The following is a 24,418-nucleotide window of genomic DNA, read 5'->3' as shown; positions in this document are numbered from 1 at the left end:
ACAAAATCAATCAGTCCTTACCTTCAGCCTCATGGCTGTCTTCCTCGTCTGCACCCTCCTCCACTTCCTCCTCGTCCACCTCTCCTTCTTCCCCATCGTCATCACCATCATCCCCTGCCCCATCATCATCGGGCTCTTCCTCCTCCTCCTCTTCCACCACCCTCCGACGGCTTGAGCGCCTCTCACGTTCCTCCACATGCCCATTGGCCAATGAGCTCCTCTGAGAAGCCATGCCATTGGTGGATGTATGATCAAGTCTTGTTGACCTGAGGGACCTTCTCACCCTGTCGCTCACTTCCAAAATCTGGGTTGCTCTCCTCTGGGGCCGTAGAGAGCGCATCATTGAATGAGGTCGTGCACTCCTACGAGGACTCGACACGTGCCTAACCGATCGGTGACTTCGACGAGAGCGAGAGTAGACATGATCGTCGTCATCCAGTCCAAGCTGAACCAGCTCCTCTTCATAAAGAGTGTCTTGGTCTCGCAAACCCTGCCGGGACCTGCAGCTGCGGTAGAGTCTTGCCGCTTCTGGAAATTCAAATACAAGGATGAAAATTAGCTCCATGGAATAGCAGCAATAAAGTTTCAAAGGAATGTATTAGAGCAATATTACAATATTTTTAAAAAATGTGTAGGTTGAAATACGTTAAGCCAACAGCACGTTGGAATAATAGAAGGAAAAAATTAATACAGTACACTCTTCTTAATAGGAAAAACCTCATTATGAAGTTCTCATTTTTACAAAGCAAATCGCTGGTCCCGATGAAAAGGCCAATTTCAATCTATGGTAAAAGAAACGTTATAACGAAATTATGAATCTAAGTGCGGTCCCAGTGATTACAAAAACAACGCTATTACGAAGTTACGCAATAGTATTTAGCTGGATATAAACTATGATTCATTATAATGATTGAGCTATGTTCAAGTTCTCCTCATGCACAGTGCCCAAGAGCATCAATTATGGTTTTTTCTTCAGTAGGATATACTTGAGTATCCCCCCAACGTCATATAATAAGCTACATTCCTGTGGTATCATGGTGACCTATTCTTAACTAATCGTAAATAGGCCATACACTAAGTTCTTCTGTTACGAACATTTGATTTTTCGAACTTTCAGAAGTACGAAAATTCGAAAAATTCAACCGCACCTGAAATTTCAAATTTGGCACCTTTGGGAGTTGGCTAAGAGTACAGTCCGAACAAAGTATAAATAAATCCATTCCGTAGTCAGGAACTGTTCAGCGTTTCGCCCATTCCTTCTTCCCGAAGAAAAATTTTTTTTCGGCTCCAGCAGCATACAAGCACGCAGTTAGATCAGTTTATCACAATTGCAAAAACACATTGTAATGCAGGGTTGCATTCTGCAGGATATCACACGTTTTGATACCTTGCCTAGGTTTATCAGCTTAATTCAAAATACAAAGGTCTCGGAACACATCTCGTTCTTACATTGAGGACTTACTGTATTCGGGAAAATATCAAACCTCAATTGTGTCATGCAGCAGCCAAGGAGTTTGTGTTTCACACATGGATGTGTTTGATGCTGAATGGTCATGACATTGGGAGCAAGGAACTGCCGAATGAATTTGGAGGGCAAAGAACAAGGCAGTAAAAAATTATTTTTCCTACGATCACTTTGCAAGCAGATGACTTCTAAGCCAAAAGAGAATATTTGATGATATTGATAGATACAATTGTTCAACAGCTTCATTACAGTAACATATTACTTATTTTTTCATAAAGTATATGTTATGATTAAGGAAGTGCTGGGATTAATGGCATTCACCCACATTCTTCCATTGATGAAATCAAACGAATGTGCTTGTTTATTTATATATTTGCGTGTAATTCAATTGCGTACAGCATACACATGACTCCGAAGCTATTCCGCAGTGCAACTATAAGCACGGAAGATTGAAGAGACAAGAAATATTTGCAAGGTATGTTTTTTTTTGCATTGATTTCTAAAGGAAACGTTCTTATTAAATTTGCTATCACGTACCTACGGCTTTTCGTCCCGTGAACTTCGTAATAATGAGATTATACTGCACATACAATTACAGAGAATCACTAAAAAGAAACCAATTCACATCAAACAACACTAAAAAATTTCAAATTTGTTAGAGCCAGACACTAGCATTCTTTGATAGGTGAAAGAGGGGAAGAGGAGTTATATAACTTCCAAAAAGTAGAAGGAAAAATATATTTTAAAATGTATTCTAAAATGAGATAACACCATTTTCAAAATTGTAATCATGTCTCATTTTGAGATTTTTTCATCATGACACCTTGCTTGAGAACATCACTTTCATTTTTTCCTGCCATGCTACCATTTTTTCCTTCATGAGATGAATTACACGCATATTTAATTTTGTCAGGAGATGGAGGTAGTGTGTGAAGTGAACTCTATCACAACAGGGAGGCACTCCAAATTAGGAATGATTTTCTTATTGTATTTGATATTTCTCAAAAAGTTAATATGAAAAAGAAGAAGAGTTAAGAAGCATGGTAGGAAAAGATGGAAATGATGAAGTACTGGTTGTAATCATGGATAAATATGTGTACAAAAATGCTACAGGAAAAGGAATACACATTGGATTCATCCTCTATCAATGTGTATACATGGTTGATATGTATTTTTAAAGTAATTATTTACTACTTCTAAGACAAGGCATTTACCTTAATGCCAATCAATAAAAAAACTACATGTTAGAGTAATGCATAATTACTCATGCATTATTACATACTAATGACAACAAAATTGTTGAGTTTCTCACCAGATTCACAGGATGAAGCAAGAAAAAAGAAAAAATAATCAGTGAAAAAAGTGAATAAATTACTTTCAAAACTTATACTGAGCATCATTGAGACTCTGATATGACACAGGCCACATCCACCTCTCTAATATTCCGTTACCCCCACCACTTGTTCACTCATCTTCACTTTATGGATTTGGTAAGTGGGAATACATTTATAATTTAAGGTATGGGCTTCAGTATTAGTTGACATAGCAAGGACCCATCATCACTTGTGTCCAAATCATAGTAGCTTTTTGATAACTGTGACTTATAGGAGGGTGATGTACCGAAGTCAACACCCATAACATGCCCTGCTTCTCCATAGTTCTCACCCCACTTTTCCTATGGAAATACCCTCCACCCAGGAAGTGCAGAAAGCATAAAAAAATGAGGAAGTGAATGCAAAAGGAAGATTTTAAAAACTATGTAATTTCTACCACTAGGGGAGGCTCTCCTCAACCATGAAATTGTCACTAACAATTGGGAGCTACATGCTCCTTATTGCCAACAAAATAATCACAGCAAGTGACAAATTCATCCAGGATGCCAGGAGTAACTGTCCCCTCATCATAAGGACAATGGGCTCATTCTCCAATATATTTTTATTTCTGATAGTGATAGATTTTGAAAAACTTGTAAAAAGTAGGTGGCAATTACAGCATTTTTATACTTCTAACTTACAAGTGGGTGGATGAATGGGAAGATTTTTTTTTGCTGTAACAGATAATTTCCCTTCCATTTTCTTTTATTGAATTGAGATTTTGGGTCTGCATCAATGACCTCAGTGCTGTGAGCCACTACCAGAGGTAAGGTATCAATTGCCACCTTAAAGTTGAAATGCAACTCAGATAAAAGGTTATCATGTCAAAATGGGGTTCAAACACAATAACCTACCATATCAATTATGTCAGGTGTAACCCAATTCTCTCCACGTTGAAAGTGGAAGGAGTCATTATTACTTCACAAACAATTTTCTTTTAGCACAGCATCTGAAAAAAGCTGAAAGCAGCAGCAAATATCACAAAAATCGATGATACTGCAGCCAATGTCACATCCAAAAGGCTCATCCCTATTCTAACATAAATAGGACTGACCCTGGTCCATAACTTTTTTCAATAGGACAAGTTATATACTTCAAAATAATCGATTTTACTATCCCACCCTTTTGGAAGTTTTGAACCAATGACATTTCTGACATGAACTTACCAAATAAAAGCAGTAAAAGGCCTATGCCAGGGAATTTCAAGGTAAGTGACAAGGTTGAGGCTTAGATCCAAGGCCACTCTCAATGACAAACAATAAATATGTCTGCTGCATCAGAACCACATACAGTGCCAACAAAAATACAGCTCTTGTGTGATGGTATAGGATCGTTTAAGGGTAAAGGGGTGGGGAATTGGTTGATGGGCCCATTATTGATAAAACCAAACGTCAGTTAATTAAATGTCACACAGTCATTACTACAATGCATTAAAATCAGCTTCATTGTCAATGACTTTTTCAATGCTCATATGAATATTAAAGAATTCAGTCTAATACGCAAAAGAGTTGAATCACAATATAATATTTATCCCAACATCTATAGGCCAATTTACAGAAGGCACAGAATTGCACAGGTTAGAATTGCATCAATTTCTCATTTTGGAATTTTGTGAATGCACAAATGAAATTCGATCAGGACTTATTATGCCATCTCACACCCATGCATCCTCATATGCATTTTACCAATTAACCACTATACACAATGAAATTTTGACTGTGCTTTCGAACACATACCACATTGTGCAAGAACATGTCCTGTGCATAACGGCCACAAGATAATCATGATAAGAATATGCCTATAGATTCAATGATTCACTTGTATCCTTTTGCCACCCATTTATTTTAACTCGGCAACGACTGATAGATACTACTAGATAGATCTACTAACGGATACAGTTCATATATTGACATAGGAGATCACTGTCCTTCCTCATCAAAGGAACTCAAAATCAAGTTAACTAGATCATTGGTACTTGTGAAAATTCCCAAAGGCACAGAAAATATAACATAATCAACAAAGACCAAGAACTATCACTATCACAAGGCACAGCAAGGAGGGGATTGGGGGGATTTAACCCCCCAGAACTCAGAGAAATTTTAAAATGTAATCCAGTTTACTTAATTGGATAAATATTACTAATAGAATAGTGTAAGGATTGATAAAATATCCAATGTAAAGTCGTGAAAATCACCAATTTGAACAATTTATCTTAATAATTTTCTGGGGAGGGCACCCGCACTTCCCGTATTCCATTCCCCCAAAATAAGTTGTACATAACACCCCCCCTAGCCATAATTCCTAGCTGCGCGCCTGATGGAAATTACCTCCATCAAATATTGAAAACGGTTAAATGAAAGATCGGTAATTTCAAATTTTCTTTACCGCAAATGTATACAAATATTGTAAATAATCATTGTCGTCTAAGAGATACCTCCTTCATCAGACTTCTGTGGCAGCGAATGGACTCATTCACAGGATTAAAGTCTTCCAAAACAGTAGGACTCATTTTAATACAGGAATTCTGATGAAATATCTAGTTGCATCGCTCGGCATCACCTTAACTACGGCTAGCTGAGATGATTCTAGTAATTACCAGCCGACAGTACGTACTGAATTCATTCACGCCACTTGTATGCTTTATTATCTAATGAATACTAACCTGGACTCATCGAAGAAGGTCGATGGACAACTCTTTTATCGCTGAGAACAAAACGATTTCGAAGTTCCTTGCTGTAACTTATTGATCCTTGAGGATCACAATCTTCATCCTTCACCATTTTGATGAGTTCTTCTTCAGGAAAAAATCTGTTGAAAATTAGATTTAGAAGGTTAATTCAAGGAAACAGAGGAAATACTAACGTACTTTTAAGTAAATAACTATCGAAAATCATATTCTCAATGCCAAGAGATTAAAATCTTGACAATTATTCCACAAAACCCTGTATTTAATGAACAAGGCATTAATTTGCAACATTCTCGAGTAAATACACTAGCCAGGAGGCTATCAATGCAACTTCAATTGACAGGAGGAAACACAAGGCCATCGCCAACGACACTCAAAAAGGATCAATTACGGATTACATTTAAGATTGAAATCGATTATTCGGAACATGGTTTACGTTAGTTGTGATGATAACTTTCCGAAACTCTTGCCTTTCGCTCAAACAGGGCATCACTACGAAAACTTACTGACTTATACCATAGGCATCAACGCGGAACCATTTTTCACTTCACACATTAAGCGCAGAAGTACGTCCTCCGACCGATTCCTTAGGGCCACCATCTTTTTTCAAGAAACAGGTATTCTAATATACCCAAAATTAGAATCTATCACCGATTATCTACCAAATTCACTTACTATTTGATTCTGATACAAACAACGCTTACATCTCTTGAACCAAAGGTGAGGTGAAATCTTTAAGATTTCTTGTTCCAAGGACGAAAAGCGCACAAGTCACACACAAATTAATAGAAAATATTGCTGACTTACCAGCTACGGTACTTAAAACCTAAAATACACATCCAGTTCCTTCTTTTATTAAATTACATTGTCCCTTCCAAAACGATTTAGAGGAAATATCTTGAGCGAGTAATGGCGGTAATTCTAATAGACCTCTATCAATCATACAAGTAAACACAAGAACAGCTGACGGTGTTTCCGCGCCTCGTCATTTTCTGAATGTAACGAAAGTGTACAGGGTGTACAGTTAACAGTGGCAATGGTCCTACGGTACTGCAAGATTGTAGTTCATTCAAAGATTCAGGAGCCCGTTTGTGCATAATTAGAGCTCTTCTCAAAATACAGTGCCAAATTATGCCATTGTCAGTATTCCTCACTTTGAAGGGTAGTTTTTGGATAAATTATTTGATAGATGCTCTTAGGGGACGAATGGACGTATATAGAGCTATTTAGAAAACATTGATTCCCAAAGATGGAAGTGGAAGGACAGTTGATTAATGTAACCCATTATATTGAATATTCCTTTGGTAATGTATTTATATTTATAAGTTATTGGGCTAACAGTTTGGCATTCCTCTTGTTTGTTATGACTTTAAGTGTTTAATCCTGTGTAAATATTCATTTTAGGTGACTACATTGACATTAACTATACACTCTGGCTCACCTGGCTATTGGCGCCTTTGTTTATAACATTCCTCCTTCCTCTACTGATAGTATTATTATTTTATTTATCTGCCCTCATTTTATATATCTACAAGCTCCATAGGTAGGAATAACGGTTTTGGTTTGATTGGAGTTGGAGAAATATTTGGCACTAATTTAACATGATTCTAGGAATCGACTGATTGACGCCTACGAAAGGGATTTTTGGTATGGTGCTAGGCACACCGTTGCCGCTATTTGGGATGCCCACGGCTGGATATGGCATTGTACGTATTGGTCGAGGGTTTAGAGAAGATTTCTTGCAATTCACGTGATTTACTCATGTTCCGCTTTCTTTATTTACAGCTTATGAAATTGTTGGAATGGAAAATATCCCAGATGAAGGTTCAGCTTTAGTAATTTATTACCATGGAGCGATCCCTATAGACTTATATTATTTTGTTGCCCGAGTTATACTGTTCAAAAATCGCCTTATACATACTGTGGCGGACAGATTTCTATTCAAAATCCCAGGTATTTTCGTATAAGTTATTCTTATTAATCATGCAAATGTAGAATCATCCAGCGTCTGCATGATGAGGTTATTTTGTTTTAGGATGGGCAATTATCCTGGAGGCATTCAAAGTCATACCCGGTACTGTAAGTACTTGTAGTTCAGTGCTGAAGGATAATAATTTGTTGGCCATTGCCCCAGGTGGTGTGTACGAAGCTCAATTTGGTAATTCTTATTATAAATTGATGTGGAAGAAGAGACTAGGCTTTGCCAAAGTCGCCCTTGATGCTAAGTGTGTAAGTTTCGCTCTTGTTGACCCTTCCTAGATTCCTCATTCCACCTTTTTTTCTTATTTTCATCTCCCATTGCCTTTCAGTGCATAATACCTATATTTACGCAAAATCTTCGTGAGGCATTTTGCTCAGTCAGTTGGGGCTATTCATTTTGGCACTGGGTTTATAATGCCACAAGGTTCCCGTTTATTCCGGTATATGGTGGATTTCCTGTTAAGTTACGAACCTTTGTCGGAGAACCAATTCCCTACGAGGAAAATATAACGCCAGAGGAACTTAAGAAAAAGGTAAGCCTCATAATGCTAGTGTTACCTGTTTTCATCTGAAGAGCTTAAGTCATGGGTTGCGGGAAAACCTCAAATTTGGGCAGCTTGTCACAGATTTACATGTGTTCATTTTATGTGCTGTCCATTATATGTGCTGTCCTCCTCCTATGGACCAATAGATATCATCTTTTTGAGTAAATTGGGTCAGCATTATTTTTTAACTCAAAAGTTAAAAGCAGTTTTCATATTTTCGTCAACTGACCTAGATATACCTCACTAATTTACATTGCTTGAAGTAATCAGAAGGTATTTTACACCCAAATTTTGGTGTAGTTGTTTTAGCTTATGGGGTCATAGTGACATAACTTTCACCCTTCCCCATGAATGGGCGTTTGTTGGGGGACATTGAAGCTTTTGATCCATCAGAAGATCCAAGTAGCTTTCCTATTCATATATATGCTGGGGAGGCATCGGATCCCTCTTTCAGAAAATTTGTTCCTTTTTAAAAGTGTTTCCAGTGTACATAGGTTGGGGTCCATGTCATTATCTCCACTTCGGTAATGCTATAAAGAAATTAAAGTATTTTGGGTACTCGAATGGTGGCCTAAAATGTACAGTGGTGTAACTAGGAATATGCTTTGGGAAGGGATGGGGGGAACTAGGGGGTGAACCTCCCCTCAGGCAATATGTTTGTCCAGGGAAAATTTTTGAAAAATGAAATTCCTGGATATACATTTTACATCATTTTGGCACTTAAAATTTGGGTTTCACTCCTAATTCCACGGGAAATCATTACATCAGGGAAAACATTAGAATACTATAAAATTTGCTTCTCATTCTTTGAGGCTTTGGGGGGGATCTATCTCCTTCGTCTCCCCCTTTCCCCCCCCCCCCCCCCATAGTTATACCACTGGGTGAGCCCTTTGAAAAATACCAAGACTGTTCAAAAATCACTTTTTTGGTGCTTGGAAAATTGTGTAATATTTGTGTATCAAAGGTTTTGTGCCACTCACTGGGGGACTGGGAATTTTTCAGTTGTGGAGAATATACAGTCTCTAAAATAACAGTAGTGCATTGAAGTTAATTAGAACTTACACACTGAGTAAATATCAAATGTCCTGTGAATTTTTTTGCCAGTGGTCGCCATGCAGACATTGACTGCCATTAGCACTGACATTAGTTGCTATGTTGCAATTCTACTTGCTGGAGTTGTGACCAAATGTATGATAACACCCATAGTGGCTTGTCTACTGATGACCATGTTAGTTATAAAAAAACCTGTTTTGGACATGTTAGCAATATTGTTAGCGAAATTCAGTTCCTGTTTGAGTAAGAAAAAGAGGAGTAAGAGGCAATTCTATATACCTATTGCCAAAAACAACAGCCATTTATATTATCCCTTTAGTGTTGGACGTCAGGTGGAGCCGACGGGCATTCTAAAATGCCGAAGACTTGACGTCAGTTATGGATGTCGCAGATTTTTCAAGGCGAACGACTGGACATCGGCTCCGGCCGACTCGAGGGAAGGGAAGTGACCACTGAGTTAGTGATTGTCAGATGCATTCAGGCCTGACCTGAGTCCCAGCTTAGTGAGATCTTAGGGCCACTCCTCGGCAATGAAGCCTGACCCTCCACCTCATTTATGATCACCCTTACCGCAGGAATCGTTGGGAAGTGGTTATATTGTCAATGGTTTTTTCCATGATATATTTTGCTGCATACTGCAATTTTTTCATACTTTGAAATTAATTCTTCCTTTTGTTCTGTGTGTAAGCAATTTATAAACAAAATATTAGTATTAAAAATAACAGACTTGCGGACTTATAGCCTTATTACTTTGTAATTACTAACTTAAGTTGTTATTAACGCTAGAAACCAGTTTAAAATTCCATAATGCTTAAAAAATGTTAGTTATTCTTTTAGGAGATTAAATTATTGAAATTCAAATACAATGTTAGGTAGAAAAAAACATGGGTTGACCATAGATTCGTTCGGGTTAGAGGGTGTAGTCCGGTGGCTGGGGTGAGGGATCGGCTGAGCGGGTTCCCAAATCTGAGGGACGAAAATACCAGCGTAACTCCACCCCAAAAAAGAGCTCCGTACCAAGAGGTTTAAAATATTCTTATGCTACTCGTGGCACGGAAAACGTTTTCGCTGACAGGAAAGGTTTAATTTGAATAAATTGAGTATCATAGAAAGAAGCCTCTTCCTTGGATCATTCATCTTTGAAATCAGTTTTTTAAGTGATTATCATGCTGATAGCAATATTTTACAATTTAGTAATGCTTAAAAATTGCAATGAATATTTTACATCCATCCATTTAAGAGGCTGGACTTTTTACTTCGAGTAAAAAAGATAAATAAATAGTGTATCAGAAATAACTTGCCACCTTTGTAACCAGCCTTTGGTTAGGTATTTCCGCAATCAGATTTATGAATTGTGTACAAAAGAAGTCCAAAAGCTATGGAATATCTGTTGATATTAGCCATAACCATCACATTCTAGTTGGTTCATTCCAGCAGTCACAGATTTTTCCCCCCACTACTGTTATGCCTGCCTTTCCACCCCTGAGTTATCTGAAATTACTTACATATGCCTTAACGGCCATTATTATCACTTTAAAATATTTTTTGCATACTTACATGCTTACAGTGTGTTGTCAAATGAAAAGGAGTGCTGAGTATTATTTTTTTAAGAAACTTCTATTGTGATCTTCAACTTCTTTTCTAGCAAATAGGTATTTTCACGACACATGGCACCCATTAGTCATACATCATCTGCTGCTTACCAGTTGTGCTTGAAGCAAATATTATTTTTATACTTCATTCAATTTAGGATAGTACTTAATCAGTTTCTATTCCTTGATGGGGATCAAATTGTTAACATGCGTAATTGTTGTTGTTGGTGCTATAATATTTTTTTTGCTGCTAGGGTATGGAGGATCTCTATTGCTAAAATGTACTATCACTTTGAAATTGTCTTGAAGGGCATGAATTACTCATAATTTAAAATTCCAATGCAAAGGATTTGAAAAAAATCTCATTTCTTAAAATTAGTTGTCTTAATGATTTTAATGGTACTCGACAATTATTTAGGTTGATGGATTACTTATTCTAGTCATTTGTAAGAGGAATTCGATGTACATGGTTATTTGTTGTTCTCCACAAAGCTAATACACTGAATATCGTAATGCAATGCAATGTTTTGTATGAAAGGAGATTGTTGTCATGCTCTTCTTTTCCAATTGTCAGAATTCTCATTATATTTTCTTTTCATTCATAGGTAGCATTAGCAATTGAAGCTCTCATTCGTAAGAACCAGAAGATTCCTGGGAGTATTTTGAGAGCCTTCCTGGAGAGATTTAAATGACCCCAATAGTGCTTGAATCTCGTTTTCCATCTCATTAATTCAGAAATGTACTTAACTATCTTGTAAAAATCACATATCAGATTCATTGTATGTTGATTTCATTGTCAATTCATTATGTCATCTGAAATATTTTGAAGTATGCTCTAAAGTAACTCTTTATTTATGCCTTTGGCATTGTTTGATTTTTTGATAACTTACTGTGATGAGAGGCCCTATCTGGTTGTGATACTTGCTGAGAAAGAATTGTTGACATAGACTTTTACATTATTCTGTATTTATATTGAGTACAGACTTAAAATTTTTAATCAGTTTTATATAAATACATAGAATGTGAATCGACTCTTTTATATAAAGACATTATCTTCCATATATGCTTTTAAGCATTGGTTATGGTCAAAAACTTATTTCAATGGCTGCTTTACTATTGATTGTTGCAACATTGAATATAAGGTAATCATGGTGGATGTGTATTAATTTTTATACAATATATAATTTCAATGTTATATGAAGTCTTATTTCATTTTTGAGGACCATGAAATATCCGTCACAATTATTAAACTAATCAATTTACAGAATTTTTCTACATGTGGAAGTTAATGAGTATCAACCAATGATTTTAACACTAAAATCCATTAAGATAATCACAGAATAACCCATAAACATCACTAAGAGCTCTTTGAATCCACAAATACCATAAAATTCTAAAAGATGGTTTATTAGCATTATAAATACTGTCACTATGCTGTGCCTTGTCCCTGTGAATCTTTCAAATGTATGTTAAACATATTAACATAATACCTTGCTATCTGGATATTTCACATGGAACAAATGCTTTCAAGTAAACAAGTAATGATAACCAAGGTAAACATGTTAAACATTATCACAGTCATTTCTTCGCCTTTCTAGTATATGAAAACAATAAAACATAAGAAATTAATTTGTCACCAACCACATTGTGAATCAACATATTTCACATAACTCTAATTTGTACTTTTGGCAATTCTCTTCATATGCATACCTGGGATTTTCAAAGTATGGGAAATAAAGCTTTAGTTACAAAAGGAAATCTGAGAAAAGATGATATTTCTGAAGATGATATTTACCGCTAACAGTAATATTCATCTCAACAGGAATGAGGAGGAGCGTAGCATAGCAGCTATCACTTTGCATTTCTTGAGTTTCGAAGTTCTTGATGTGACTGACAACATCCAGCAATTCACTTCTCTACTGCACTAGTGGCAAAATTGAGGAAGAATTGAGAGACATCATTCCAAATGTTCCTGAAGTAGCCATATTTAGGGACTACTAAAAGCTGTCCTCAATACCTATCACAGAAGTACTGTGCCGTAGAGCTTCACAACTTCTAATGTAGGTGCAAATAAATTCTACAATTGGTTCTAACCTTTCAATTTACCACTAGAGCATGACATTAGTATTCCTAGACATTACAAATCTAGAAATCACAAACCTCTTAAAGAGGAAATAATAGATTTCAAATGCATAAATGCCATAAATTATGTCTCCAGATAGCATTCCAGACTAGCCAATCTTCCTGTTTATCAGCACCTCACCATGACACTGTAATACTTTCAAAAAAATTTAGTGATATAATTTTCAGATCTTGGCTTCAGCAACTTTAGATGATCCTTTAGAGGTGGCAGGAGCAATATTTACGGCAACTGTTTCACTTATTGTGGTAACCTGAATCCCGGACTGAGGTGGACCACCATCTCCTCTGCTGACAATATTCAGGGCAGATACTTTGGCTCTTTGGTAAGCTGTCACAGTATTTAATCCTAAAAACCTGAAATAATAACAATATTTTATTGAAAACCAATCAAACTCAACTTACGGCAGGATGGTAAAATATGCATGACTTAGTTTTGATAGTTCTTACTCACCTCACACAAACATAGACAACCAGCAAAGCCAAGCCAAATGCCAGCACACGAATTAAGGGCTCTGTGTACATCTGTAGGACAACCCATGCTCCAGCCATTGCAACAGTTGCACATGTTGCCAAGGCAGCAGTACGTAGCCAGTGTTGAGGAGTAAAACCTCGCTGCCAGGCAGGTCTACCACTACACTCCACCTCATATGCACACCCACAAACTTTGCACCGCAAGCACTCAGAAATGGCTGCACCAGCACCCTCCTCTTCCATGCTCTCTGAACTCTGAAAATGCAATTATAACCATTATTTTAAAATTATTCAACATGGTAATCATTAATAATCTTTCAATGCCTCCCCATGCAATGATAGCAAAATTATGCAATGAGAGAGTGAACAGAAATCCCTATCATTAAGTTCTTTTTCATTGATGTCCGATCAATCTTTGTAACTCAGCAAATAACTATTATACCACTATAATAACATACAAAACGGTGGGTTAAGCTTCTTAATCTCCACACAAAATTATATTCAGCAGAATATTTCTTGAATAATCTAAGCCTTGCTGGCACACTGTATCACTAATTTACATTAACAACCACTTAACTTTTCATTTTTTTCATATGGAAAGTGAACGGATTATTCAAAGTAATATTATCAAATACAAAGAAATTTAATAAAATTATATTTCTTTTCATTGTCTTTTCGACTGCCTCAATGATAAATTAGTGAACTAACCTTGACCACCATTCTCCTTACTTTTCATAAACAATCACAGCAAATTTTCTGGAGAGAGTTCATAAATGCAGATACCAAAGAAAAATATGACCACACTGGTCCAATTAAAACTGAAAAATTACTTTGCCCTAGTAATCTGAAAAAAATATTTTTATCACAACTCACTTCAACAAGCCAGCGCCTTAGACAATCATGGTGGACAGTACTAACATCCCCTCGACACTGACATGGTTGAATAAGGGGACCAGCATCAATACGATCAGCATCATAGCATATCCAGCAATCTTGTTGAATTTTTTCATCATCATCATCTTCATCTCCGTCTATAAAATAAATAACAATGACTTCTACTATGGAAAATATTGTTGTAAAGCAAATTCAAAATTGATGCCCAAAACATGCAATTCTTTAGATTCAATACAACTTCAGCAATTTCATGATTAGATTAAATTCCAATTGAACACATGATGACTTATAACAAAAATTAATACTTAAATAACCAAATACAGTAAAACCTCTTTGTATCGTAATGGATGGGACCAACATTTGGACAATTTGATGTATGGAGATTTACTATAAAGAGACTTTAGTGATAGGCACCATTTTTCATACCATTCGGAAATGAAAGGCACTACTGCCTTTTGAACCTTCATATTTATGTGTTTAAACTGACTTGCATGCATTAGTGAACATCAAATTGCAATTTCATGATTACTCAAGGGAAAAAGTGACTTGCTCAAGTGGTCTTTTTAGTAAGTTGGGTTTGCTTAGTTTTTGTCAAACTCTTTTTAAATAATACTTTCAATGCTAATACAGTAAAACTTCAATTTTACGCACTTTGATTTTACATCAAGTCTCGTTTTCACGCAGCGACACTCAAGTCCGGCCGGAAAGCATAGGGAATTCCAATGGTGAAACTTCGATTTTACATCTTTTCTTGATTTTACGCAGTTTTTCGATTTTGCGCAGCATAACCCCAGCCCCAAAGAGGCCGCTAATCTTGATTTTACGCAGTTGTCTTTCGAATTGTTTTGAAAATCCCTACTGGAGCAATATGAAGTTAGGTTATTTATTCGTCTCAATGAGTTGCAAAAATGAATACAAGAACGGTTGAAATGACGTCGCGCTGTTGAGCGTGAAACTAAAAACATCGCGAATCTAATTATTGATTCCCCCTACGACCTCTCAGTAATATTTCAGGCTCCTTTACGAACGCAAATATCGCTCTTAGTTAAAATTTGCCGTAGAAGGATATCGAAACGTAAAATATACGGCTACCGCCGTGTAGGGGAGACTGGGGCACAGTGGGACAGTTTTAGCATTTCATTTTTATTTCCCACAGAATTATTGGAAAATGGAAGATTTTGGTGCCATTGCTTAAAGTGTATATTCCTCAACTTATTAATAAATTCGCAAGTAATGCAACTAACTTAAAATAGTTGAAATACTCAAGTTTCTTCTTTGTTGAAAAGTGTCCCACTCTGCCCCAGGCTGGGGCAGAGTGGGACAGTGCACGGGGCAGAGTGGGACAGGCTTGCATTACTCAATAAAATACAAAGTTTAAATTAATTGAGGGTACAAATGAATTAATTAACATTAATAGGTGAAATATACATGCAAGCGAACATTTTAATCAAGAAATTTTTATTCAAGATACATGTGCTGATAAAAAATATTAAGTCATGTAATTATAAACTTTAAAACACTGCATGCAATGTTTTTCATCAACATTTAATTACGCTAATGGCTGAAGTTCTGCCAACTGTCCTTGGTGGTAAATTTAGTCACTTTATTCTGAAACTGTAGCTATATCTTCCATTTCCAATCTTTTTTTTAGTTCTTTAATGTGAAAATGTTAAATTTTCTTGACATTTTATCGCTCATTTTTCAACATTTTCTTATGACCAGGCAGTTTTTTCTCTCTTTCCTTTGATGATATTATTTTATTTATTATTGATGATATTTTCCAGTCTCTTTTTAACTGGTGTGTCCGTAGGTATCTCCTATCTTTTCTTTTGTCTAGCATGTTTAGATATTAGCCTGCTAGATTTTGGACGTTATTCCTCAGGGGGGAAAACTATGCTCTCTAAAACGAAGTTTCAACCCGGGTTGTCCTGGGCTTTCGAGATTTTACTCGGTTTCTAAGTGAAATTCTAAAGGTCCAACAAACTGATCTTTGACAGTTTCTTGGGCAAGGTCTTTGTCATTAAAAATACTTGGGTTAACAGGGCATATCCTGGTTGAACCGAAAGTAAAAATAATATGTATTATTAGATTTAAATGCTTTTTTATGTGCTGTATTCAATCAAGTTGCAAATTGTTATTCTCTCTCCTTGGTGGTTTATAGGTCATTTGCGGTCATTTCAATATTTTTTCAATAGGCCTAACAAACAGTTATCTAATTGATTGCAGTGAGGTGACAAAGTAAAAAGTACCACCCATTCATTTTTACTAACTCAATAGTATCGGCAGAAATATATGATTCGTGGTTATGTAAAACTAGCAATGCAGGGTTTTCTTTAAAACATTTTGCGTGATCGATGAAATATTTTAAAAACAGTAAAAATAAATTGATAGCCATCCATTCAGAAGGACATGCGGCACCTACTGATCCTATGGGACACTTAAACAGTATTTTTTGGAGGAATTTCACTCTAGACAACACAAGAAATGGAGGAATTGTATTAACCTGAACCTTTATAATATAGCACAATGACATCGAGGAGTCTCTTTCAGAGGAGGTAACTTCACCTACTTGTTTTCACCTTTGAGGGCTATCACTTTTCCTGGAGTTGAACAGTAGTGGAACCACTTTCATCATGATTACACCCCCAGCGGAAAATACATGTTGACATAAAGAGCTGATAGATCGGAAAAAAATGCACTCACAACCGTCCTATAGAAGCCCACGTCTCTGGCCAGTGAGGTTGCTTCTGGTTTTCAAAGGCTAATCGAAGGATTCCGCTTCAAAAAAACGTAAAATAAACCAACATCAGCGATGTCTTTCTGATCGTAAGATCGTATTTCTTTCTATTTCTCTGAGCTAACTCATATACTAATTTTTTCGTGCGCAGAGGAGACAGTCTGTGGTGCAGTCGTGCTGCAGTTTTAAGTCACAGTTTACTATGGTGGTAATTTATTTTATAAGCTATGAATCTCAAAAATTCAATTTTTTAAATAATTTGAATTAAATAGATAATACGTAATAAACAATCTTGCCTCAAAATTCTCTTCAAAAATAAAGTTTTATTGCCTGTTTTTCTTCCTTTCACGCAAATCACTGAATGTTCCCAGAGCAGGCTTGTAGAAAGGAGGAATGTGGCAGCAACTAATGTTTATGAGACTCTCTCTTCTCACTACCTCAAGCTCGCTTCTGGCCAAGACTGAACTGTTCCTTACAAAGAGCACATCTATATAACAGATGTGGGATTCAGGAAATGTAGACAAATTGTCGCATACGATCGGGGTTCACACTAATTATTTACTTCGGCATAACTTTTCTCATGTTCATTGCTGTTGCCATTCTTTAGTTGCCATTCTCCTCACATTCACTAACTGAAATGTACTGCTTCAAATCCTAAAGCATCAATATGGAGCCAAAACATTATAAAGTAAGCATGATATGAAATTTGAGTGCGTTTAGGTAACGGATATTGATAGTACGAAGCTCCTAGGCTGTAATTCGGCATCAAACTGTGCCCCAATTCGAGTTGTCCCACTGTGCCCCAATCCAAGTTGTCCCACTGTGCCCCAATCCAAGTTGTCCCACTGTGCCCCAATTTCAGCTGTCCCACTGTGCCCCGCATGTCCTGAAGTCTTGTATTTGTCAGCAAAAATTTTAAACATGTTACTTTCGAAAAATATGTTTAGAAAAATATTACTACGTCTCTAAATAATGTATTCACCAAGTCATTCCTTATGAAACTTGCTATAATTAAGAGAATTGCATAAATATTCATAACATGAAAGTTACGAAAATTATAGCAAAAAACATATTTTATAGCATTTACGCGAAGCTACATAAGATTAGGAAATAAGATTTTTGTGCATTATTCCTCGTGATATGACTTCCTTAATTTTAATGCATTTGCCCTTTGACCGAGTAAATTGTTTAAATAAATCAATTGTCCGACTGTGCCCCGTGTCCCACTGTGCCCCAGTCTCCCCTATGCGTGATTAAGACAGATGATCGCCGAAGATATTAACATTATCACCTTTCGTTTATTATTCGACTTATTGATCGACGCTGTTTATAACATATATATTTTAATTACAGTAGATGGTCGTTAATCCGGAATTATGAACTACGGAATATCTATCCCTAACGGAAGGTTTTCTAGAATTTTGCGAACGCTATGTTTTCCTTCGCCCCAGCGAAATCTAACGGCGAAATTAGCCGTTAAAAATCCTCCCGTGCCAAAATTTTGGCTTCCAAGGTGATACAAAAAAGACAGTCGTACTTCTAATACGGACGTAAGTCGATGGTGATTCAACACGATGGTAAAAGCAGCATACGTTGTCTCATTCCGCGGGCTAACCCCACATCTGCGAGACGAATGGAGGCGAGGGAAAGTTGATTGCGCGGCGCGCTTATCAGGGCTGATTCAACTTGTATCTCATTTTCAGTGGGTTTAAATGAAACATGGTTGGAACTTGAATAGCTATTAGCTTAACTCCGCTAGGTGGCAAGCGTTTATTTTTAACGGAACGGGAGTTAATGCCCCCGGAGAATAACTCGCGTCGTCAATCGTCATGTAATCATTGAAGTAAAATTCAAGACATGAGTGATAAGGCAGTCCCTTTAAACTCAGGAATGGCTTAGCACCATTAAATCGAAATACAAAAAGTGTCCATTGTTGTTATCAGATATGGGGAAGCAAAATATTACGTTAAGATGAGTCACACGGCTTGTGAGTCGAAGGTCCCGGCGCTGAATTCGCGGAAGAATGCCGACAGAGAAGCTATACCCGGTAGATTCTATCTACTAATGCTAAATTTTCATGGGAAAATGCTTTTTTAATGCGTAAAAATTATAAAGAAGGAAGATTGTTCTGGACTATCAATAATTTTTTTTATTCATCACTGGCGGCATGACGGTAGTTGCGCGGTTATTTAAATAGCTCACTTTTAAAAAGTGATCTAAAAACCGGAAAAATCTGAATTTCCGAATATCCCGGGTCCTATGTGCTCCGTATTATCTATGGTATGCTATTTGGAAGGAGTTAACTGACAGCTGGGGTCATTAGCGCCATGAAGTAAGGGCTGCGGGGATAGGAACCCTATATTGGCATTAGCCAGGTTGTAATGATAGGCCTTAAAGGGATGAGGGCTTAACGTCCCATCTGCTGGACAGAGTGGTGCACTGGAAGTGCCCTCCACATTACTCTCTAGTAGGGATAGGGCCATCTCTTATAAGTTTCTGCTACTGCCAGGACTTGAACCCAGGCCCACAGCCTTTGTGATGTATTAGCAAAATTTTGCTCCCTGTTAATGGGGTTAATTTGGATGACTATCCTCAGATATCTCATTTCTTCAATCCCCAATCTTTGTTTGTTCGCAGGTGGTTAAACGGATTTCCTGAAAACTGCTTTTAATGAGAATATTTTCGAAAATTAGCTTCTCTGCGAGCATTTAGTATCGCCATTCCGACATTTCTCCTGGGTAACAGAAGTAATCTTAGTGTCAGAAATGCTAGCAATTCTACCATGTTATTCAACCATGGGAAACAATGTTCAGGAATGCATCGTTGTTTCTCTAAAGGTAACACGTCATCTGTGGTGTTGCTTGTGAGTAAATAAGATTATTAGGCTTCATTTCATTACCTCCAAATGAGTAATTGAATCCAGGAAACATATATCTGATGCGATTGAAAAGGATTTCATGCTCTTTTACCGTAAAGCCTCACATAAGAGACTTTTTCTGGATCTGGTTCTGGCTCAAATGAGAACTATTCAAAAGTGTATGACTAAGGGTTTTAAAAATAATGAGCAAGAGTTATCCTGAAATTATACTTCTCCTCAATACCAACTCTTGATTTTACACACTTTGATTTTACACAGTGCCCATATTTCGGTCCCTCCAACTGCGTAAAATCAAAGTTTTACTGTAAATACGATCATATTATCATTTTTGTATTCCTCCATGTTAAAAAAAAAACTTTCAATAACATTCAAAGCTTCCTGAACCTCTTTCGTTGGAAACTGTAAACGATTCATTATCGTCAATTTCTTCTTCCATATCCATCTCTTTCGGTAACTCAAAATATATGCCCTGCCCTCGTTGATGGCTCACAAGATTGCTAATTTTGTGTTAATGTCAAGCAGCCCCCTTCTTTTATTTGTCGAATCCATCATCAGCCTATAATTAATGAAGCAATTTTCGTATTTTTTCATATTTTATGGCAAATAATTGAAAATACTTTAAGTACACATTAGAAAATTGATTTAACATTTTTATAACAAATGACATATTAAATGTTATAAAAAATAAATAAACACGAGACTACAGCAAAAATAAGGGGATTAATTGAGCATGCTTTTGACACTTTCGTCAAATTCCCCCACTCCAAACTAAATGCATGCAGGGATCCGAAGAAAAACTGCAGCCACAGAAATGCTGGGTCTGCTAAACAACATGATTTACCAGCAAGAATGATGGGCGAGCTGCGCAACAGTGAACAATTTGATTGCCGCATATCAGCTACTTAGTTCTCTACCACACATAAATTTGTCGCGTGTGGACATGTTCAGAACTGCAACAAATTAACTTCCCGGGCTCCCGACGGGAGAGTCGGATTTCACGGCACAAATACACAGGCTGTTGCTAAGCGCATTAAATTGTGAACTACGATCTTTCACGCAAGCATTGAAAAAATTACCAAGGCGGTAGTAAGAATGTGATACACACGGAAATATGGGAATAAAATAATTGCAATATTGGATTTCTTTTATTTTGAGTCGCGGTAAATTCATGAAATATTTTTATTTAAGAAGCGGAAGTAGCAATACAGTCGAGTATTTCTGTCTCCATGGATGAGAGCAAAGTTAGTTGAAATATTTCTGCCGGCCAGGGATTTTAGGCTGCGCTAGTCGCCTCTTTTATTTATTGAACGTAGTATGCGAGCACTAATAGGAAAATAGAGCCATAAATAACAGAAAGCGAGCACCATCGTGTGATTTTTACCATGATTCGAGGAAAAACGATGTGTTCTCTCTTACTTCTACAGTCACTTAAAATGATTAGGATAGTTGGACACCTTCTTTACAGTTTGGTATGCTGTCATGTGGAGAAAAATGGCCATAATTAATGGTTAACGTGAATATAAGAGCATATAAACAGTGTGCATAATAAAAATTAGCATGAAACACTTATCGCTGTAAATGTTATAAAATGTACGTGATCGAGGCCGCATTAATGGTCTCTAGTTCTCTCGGTACGATTAGCGGAGGTAGTTAAGCTGTCTTGGGAATGTCTCCTTGCTGTGATAGATGGAGGTTTTACGAGATAAAGAGGCATGAAGCATGAGAGGTTTACCTATAAATTTACATGTAAATCTGATGGGACCGTAGGGGTGGTTCGAAGTATGGAGGTTCACGATGTAAAGAGGTTCACTACATAGAGGTTTTACTGTATAAATGTCTATGTTCAGTTTTATCAGACTTAAGACCAAACTAATAGAAGTACTGTGTGAAGGTTAACCACATCATTTGCTCTGCAAGAAAATAAGTTTCCTCTCTGATGGCATATTATTCCACAGAATGATGAACAGTGAGGAAAATTCAAGTAAGTATTTCTTCCTCATCATTCAAATATGTGATGGATTACCAGATGCTTGGTGGTCCTGAGCACATTTTGCACTGGCCCCAATAATAGATGTTCATTCGATGACTTGATTGGTCTGTTAGAAAAATGTCAATGAAATTTCTCAAACTGCCATACCTAAATCAAATCATTATTAATGAATTGTTTTACCATTTGATTTTTTAAAGACCACTCATTACTTACAAATGAAAATAACAGATATATGACAGCTAATCAGTGGATTTAAAGTGACTCAGATTTAAATGAAATTACTAGTTAAAGAGATTTCAACTTCACTGGATGTAGTACTTGAAATAGGCTCCCATTGAAGTTTGAAACAATACACACTCTTTCATGGCATTTGATTAAATACAGTATATTGGAATGCATCCTTCAAAATGCTCAATGCAACTCTGTTATAGCTGAACTTTTACAAATTTCAAGGATTAAAATCTTAACTTACTTGAATGGAATAATGACGAAGTGGAATGAATCTCAAGACCTTGCCTGATTTCAAGAGATCATAAAAAACTAGATTAAAATAAGGAAATTTAAAAGAGTTGGTAAAGAGTGGATGCTGAGAAATTTTTAGCAAAAAAGGAGTTTATTACAGTTTCGAGCCGGATTAATGCATCATAGAGGAAACCAATTTTACACATAGTGATAATGGTGGCACTTAGTTGGTGCCAAAAAATTTTCCTCCACTGAACTCAAATTAAAGAAAAACACATAAATTTTATGCATCAATATAAAAAGTAATAACATATACAAACAGAGAGAATAAAAAGTACCCACCACCCTTTTCTGGCACAGCAGATCCATCATCTTTCAACTCTCCTGGTGGTTTGGCATCCAAGTCTAACTTCTTCAGTATCTTTTTTGGGTTCAAGATCCATAGTTGCTCTGGTCTAAAAGAACAACATAAATATGGTAAAAATAAGTGGAGTAAATTCAAGGATAAACCATAAAAAAATTGATGGGACTATATTACCAGGGGTTGAATTGATCACATGGAAAACGAAAATCGATTGCAAGAATAAGAATATGCATTTCTTTTTCTTTCATATTTCAACTAATTGTGACCATTATCACTAATAATTCAAAGGAAGCTTCCCTGAGAAAAAAAGGGAATGCATCAGATATCGCATGCGCACAAAAATATTTTAAAATTTGGCTGTGAAAATCAGCCTTATGTAAAAGAAAAGTAGAAAGAAATGACAAAAAAAAGTGCTGCAAACAAGACTATTTATGGAGATTGGCATGGGAAACAAACACCGTAACCACTAAACCACGGTAGCATGCAAATCTACATTGTTCTGAAGGTAATATATTCCACAGTAAATGTTTAAATGCATTTTTTGCTTAAACTACTGGTTATATAGCCCTATATGGGAAGTGACTTGATGGACTAAGACACTGCAAAGTTTAACTGAATTCTAACACCCGGATTTTGGAAAAAGTCTTAGTATAGCAGACTCCTGATTATCTGGGTCCGGCCTATCTATGTTGCAGATTATCCGTGCATGATTTTTCACTCTCCTTCAGCTTTTTCTGTGATCTTTAGAAAAAATATATATAAGCAAATGCTTATTTTAAGCAGGGCTTATTATTTTCATTAGGATCCCCTCGGTAAAAAAGAATTAGATTATTTACTTACTAACAAGTAATGTTTCAAGTTTAATTGAACGTCGGCTCTAGAATTGAAAGAGATGACAAGCGTAAGGAAAAAAAAACCTTGATTAATTCAAAAGATTCTTCAAAGGTTTACCAATGGTAAGTTAAGAAAAAGTGAAAGAAAAGTTATCCACAATCTTTTAATGTATGCTTCATATCGCAAATGTGCAATTATTGGCGAGGTCTCGCATGCGGTTGAATACAGCCCAAGGGAACCGGAGATTTCTTCAAACTCAGGTATGTTTACGCTGTGACAAATCAAGGTCAAACTGGAGAGCAAGCCGTACATATTATCGCCGCTAAAAAGTACGCGAACTGGCGAAGAAAGCTCTCAATGAGTCCGAGAAGCACTCTTAAATAGCAGAATAACTGCATAAATAATAATATGTTGTTTGTTTTACTTAAATTATTAACATTGCAAGGCATTTAAGTGAAATTTTGGATTATCCGTGTTTTCCAATATTCGTGCCGTCTCTCCCCTTCAATTGCCCGGGATAATCGGGAGTGTACTGTATTCTTAAGGGTAAGAATGATGTCCTTATCTGTCCTTACTTTCCATTTTTGTGTTGTTCCTGTCCAATTTAAAAGAGATTTTTCTTTTGCCCCCATACAATTTAAATGATGTAGGAGAGGAATTCTTACATAAAAATGCAGAAATAAATCTGCAAATGATAATTTTTGCTTTGGTGCACTTTTCAAGTGCTTTAAAAAGTATATCCACTGATCCATCAGGAACCATCACACTGATTTTCTAAGATAAGGAATTTTTCTGTAGTAAAATACTACGTGTAGCAATAGTAGTTGAAATATTTGTCCTTCACCCTGCAAGTTGCATATCATGGTTGAATGCAACTTGAATTCTTCCAAGGGTTATCATTCTATACCAAGAATCCATTTTCTCTGCCTATTTCTTAAAAATATAATTCTAC

The 24,418-nt window shown here is 36.5% G+C and overlaps 3 protein-coding genes across 8 annotated transcripts in view; 1 reads left to right on the top strand and 2 right to left on the bottom strand.

Annotated features, from left to right (window-relative positions):
• The window catches only part of LOC124155754 (ATPase family AAA domain-containing protein 2-like), a 57,378-nt gene extending 50,928 nt beyond the window's left edge, over positions 1–6,450 (bottom strand). For 3 of the 5 annotated variants that reach the window (XM_046529836.1, XM_046529840.1, XM_046529839.1), the window contains exons 1-3: positions 6,332–6,450; positions 5,501–5,646; positions 22–528 (exon numbers count right to left, since the gene is read on the bottom strand). In XM_046529836.1, coding sequence (XP_046385792.1) covers positions 22–528; positions 5,501–5,618 — 625 coding nt within the window. In that variant the 5' untranslated portion in view covers positions 5,619–5,646; positions 6,332–6,450. Of the gene's footprint in view, positions 1–21; positions 529–5,500; positions 5,647–6,030; positions 6,118–6,331 lie in introns of those variants that run through there. The other 2 variants (XM_046529838.1, XM_046529837.1) reach the window with 2 other exon arrangements.
• An 82-nt stretch (positions 6,451–6,532) lies between these two features.
• On the top strand, positions 6,533–11,889 carry LOC124155757 (transmembrane protein 68). Its single transcript, XM_046529843.1, has 7 exons — positions 6,533–6,828; positions 6,929–7,067; positions 7,136–7,230; positions 7,310–7,477; positions 7,560–7,753; positions 7,834–8,037; positions 11,300–11,889. The coding sequence occupies exons 1-7, from the start codon at positions 6,774–6,776 to the stop codon at positions 11,384–11,386; spliced, it is 942 nt and encodes a 313-aa protein (XP_046385799.1). The 5' UTR covers positions 6,533–6,773; the 3' UTR covers positions 11,387–11,889.
• The window catches only part of LOC124155756, a 43,233-nt gene continuing 30,455 nt past the window's right edge, over positions 11,641–24,418 (bottom strand). For both annotated transcript variants that reach the window (XM_046529842.1, XM_046529841.1), the window contains 4 exons: positions 22,611–22,723; positions 14,181–14,338; positions 13,288–13,562; positions 11,641–13,190 (listed from right to left, as the gene is read on the bottom strand). In XM_046529842.1, the coding sequence (XP_046385798.1) occupies positions 13,001–13,190; positions 13,288–13,562; positions 14,181–14,338; positions 22,611–22,723 (736 nt within the window). In that variant the 3' untranslated portion in view covers positions 11,641–13,000. The remainder of the gene's footprint in view (positions 13,191–13,287; positions 13,563–14,180; positions 14,339–22,610; positions 22,724–24,418) is intronic.

The sequence above is a fragment of the Ischnura elegans genome, chromosome 3, assembly GCF_921293095.1.
Source record: "Ischnura elegans chromosome 3, ioIscEleg1.1, whole genome shotgun sequence".
NCBI lineage: Eukaryota > Metazoa > Arthropoda > Insecta > Odonata > Coenagrionidae > Ischnura > Ischnura elegans.
Note: the sequence above shows the minus strand (reverse complement) of the source record. Positions and strands in the feature narration are given on the sequence as shown.

Bases quoted from the DNA above. Each gene is read 5' to 3' on its own strand.
- LOC124155757 (XM_046529843.1), top strand. From the start codon at position 6,774: ATGGAAGTGGAAGGACAGTTGATTAATGTAACCCATTATATTGAATAT. The intron at 7,068-7,135 runs GTAGGAATAACG...ACATGATTCTAG, and splicing joins TATATCTACAAGCTCCATAG to GAATCGACTGATTGACGCCT. The intron at 7,478-7,559 runs GTATTTTCGTAT...ATTTTGTTTTAG, and splicing joins ATTTCTATTCAAAATCCCAG to GATGGGCAATTATCCTGGAG.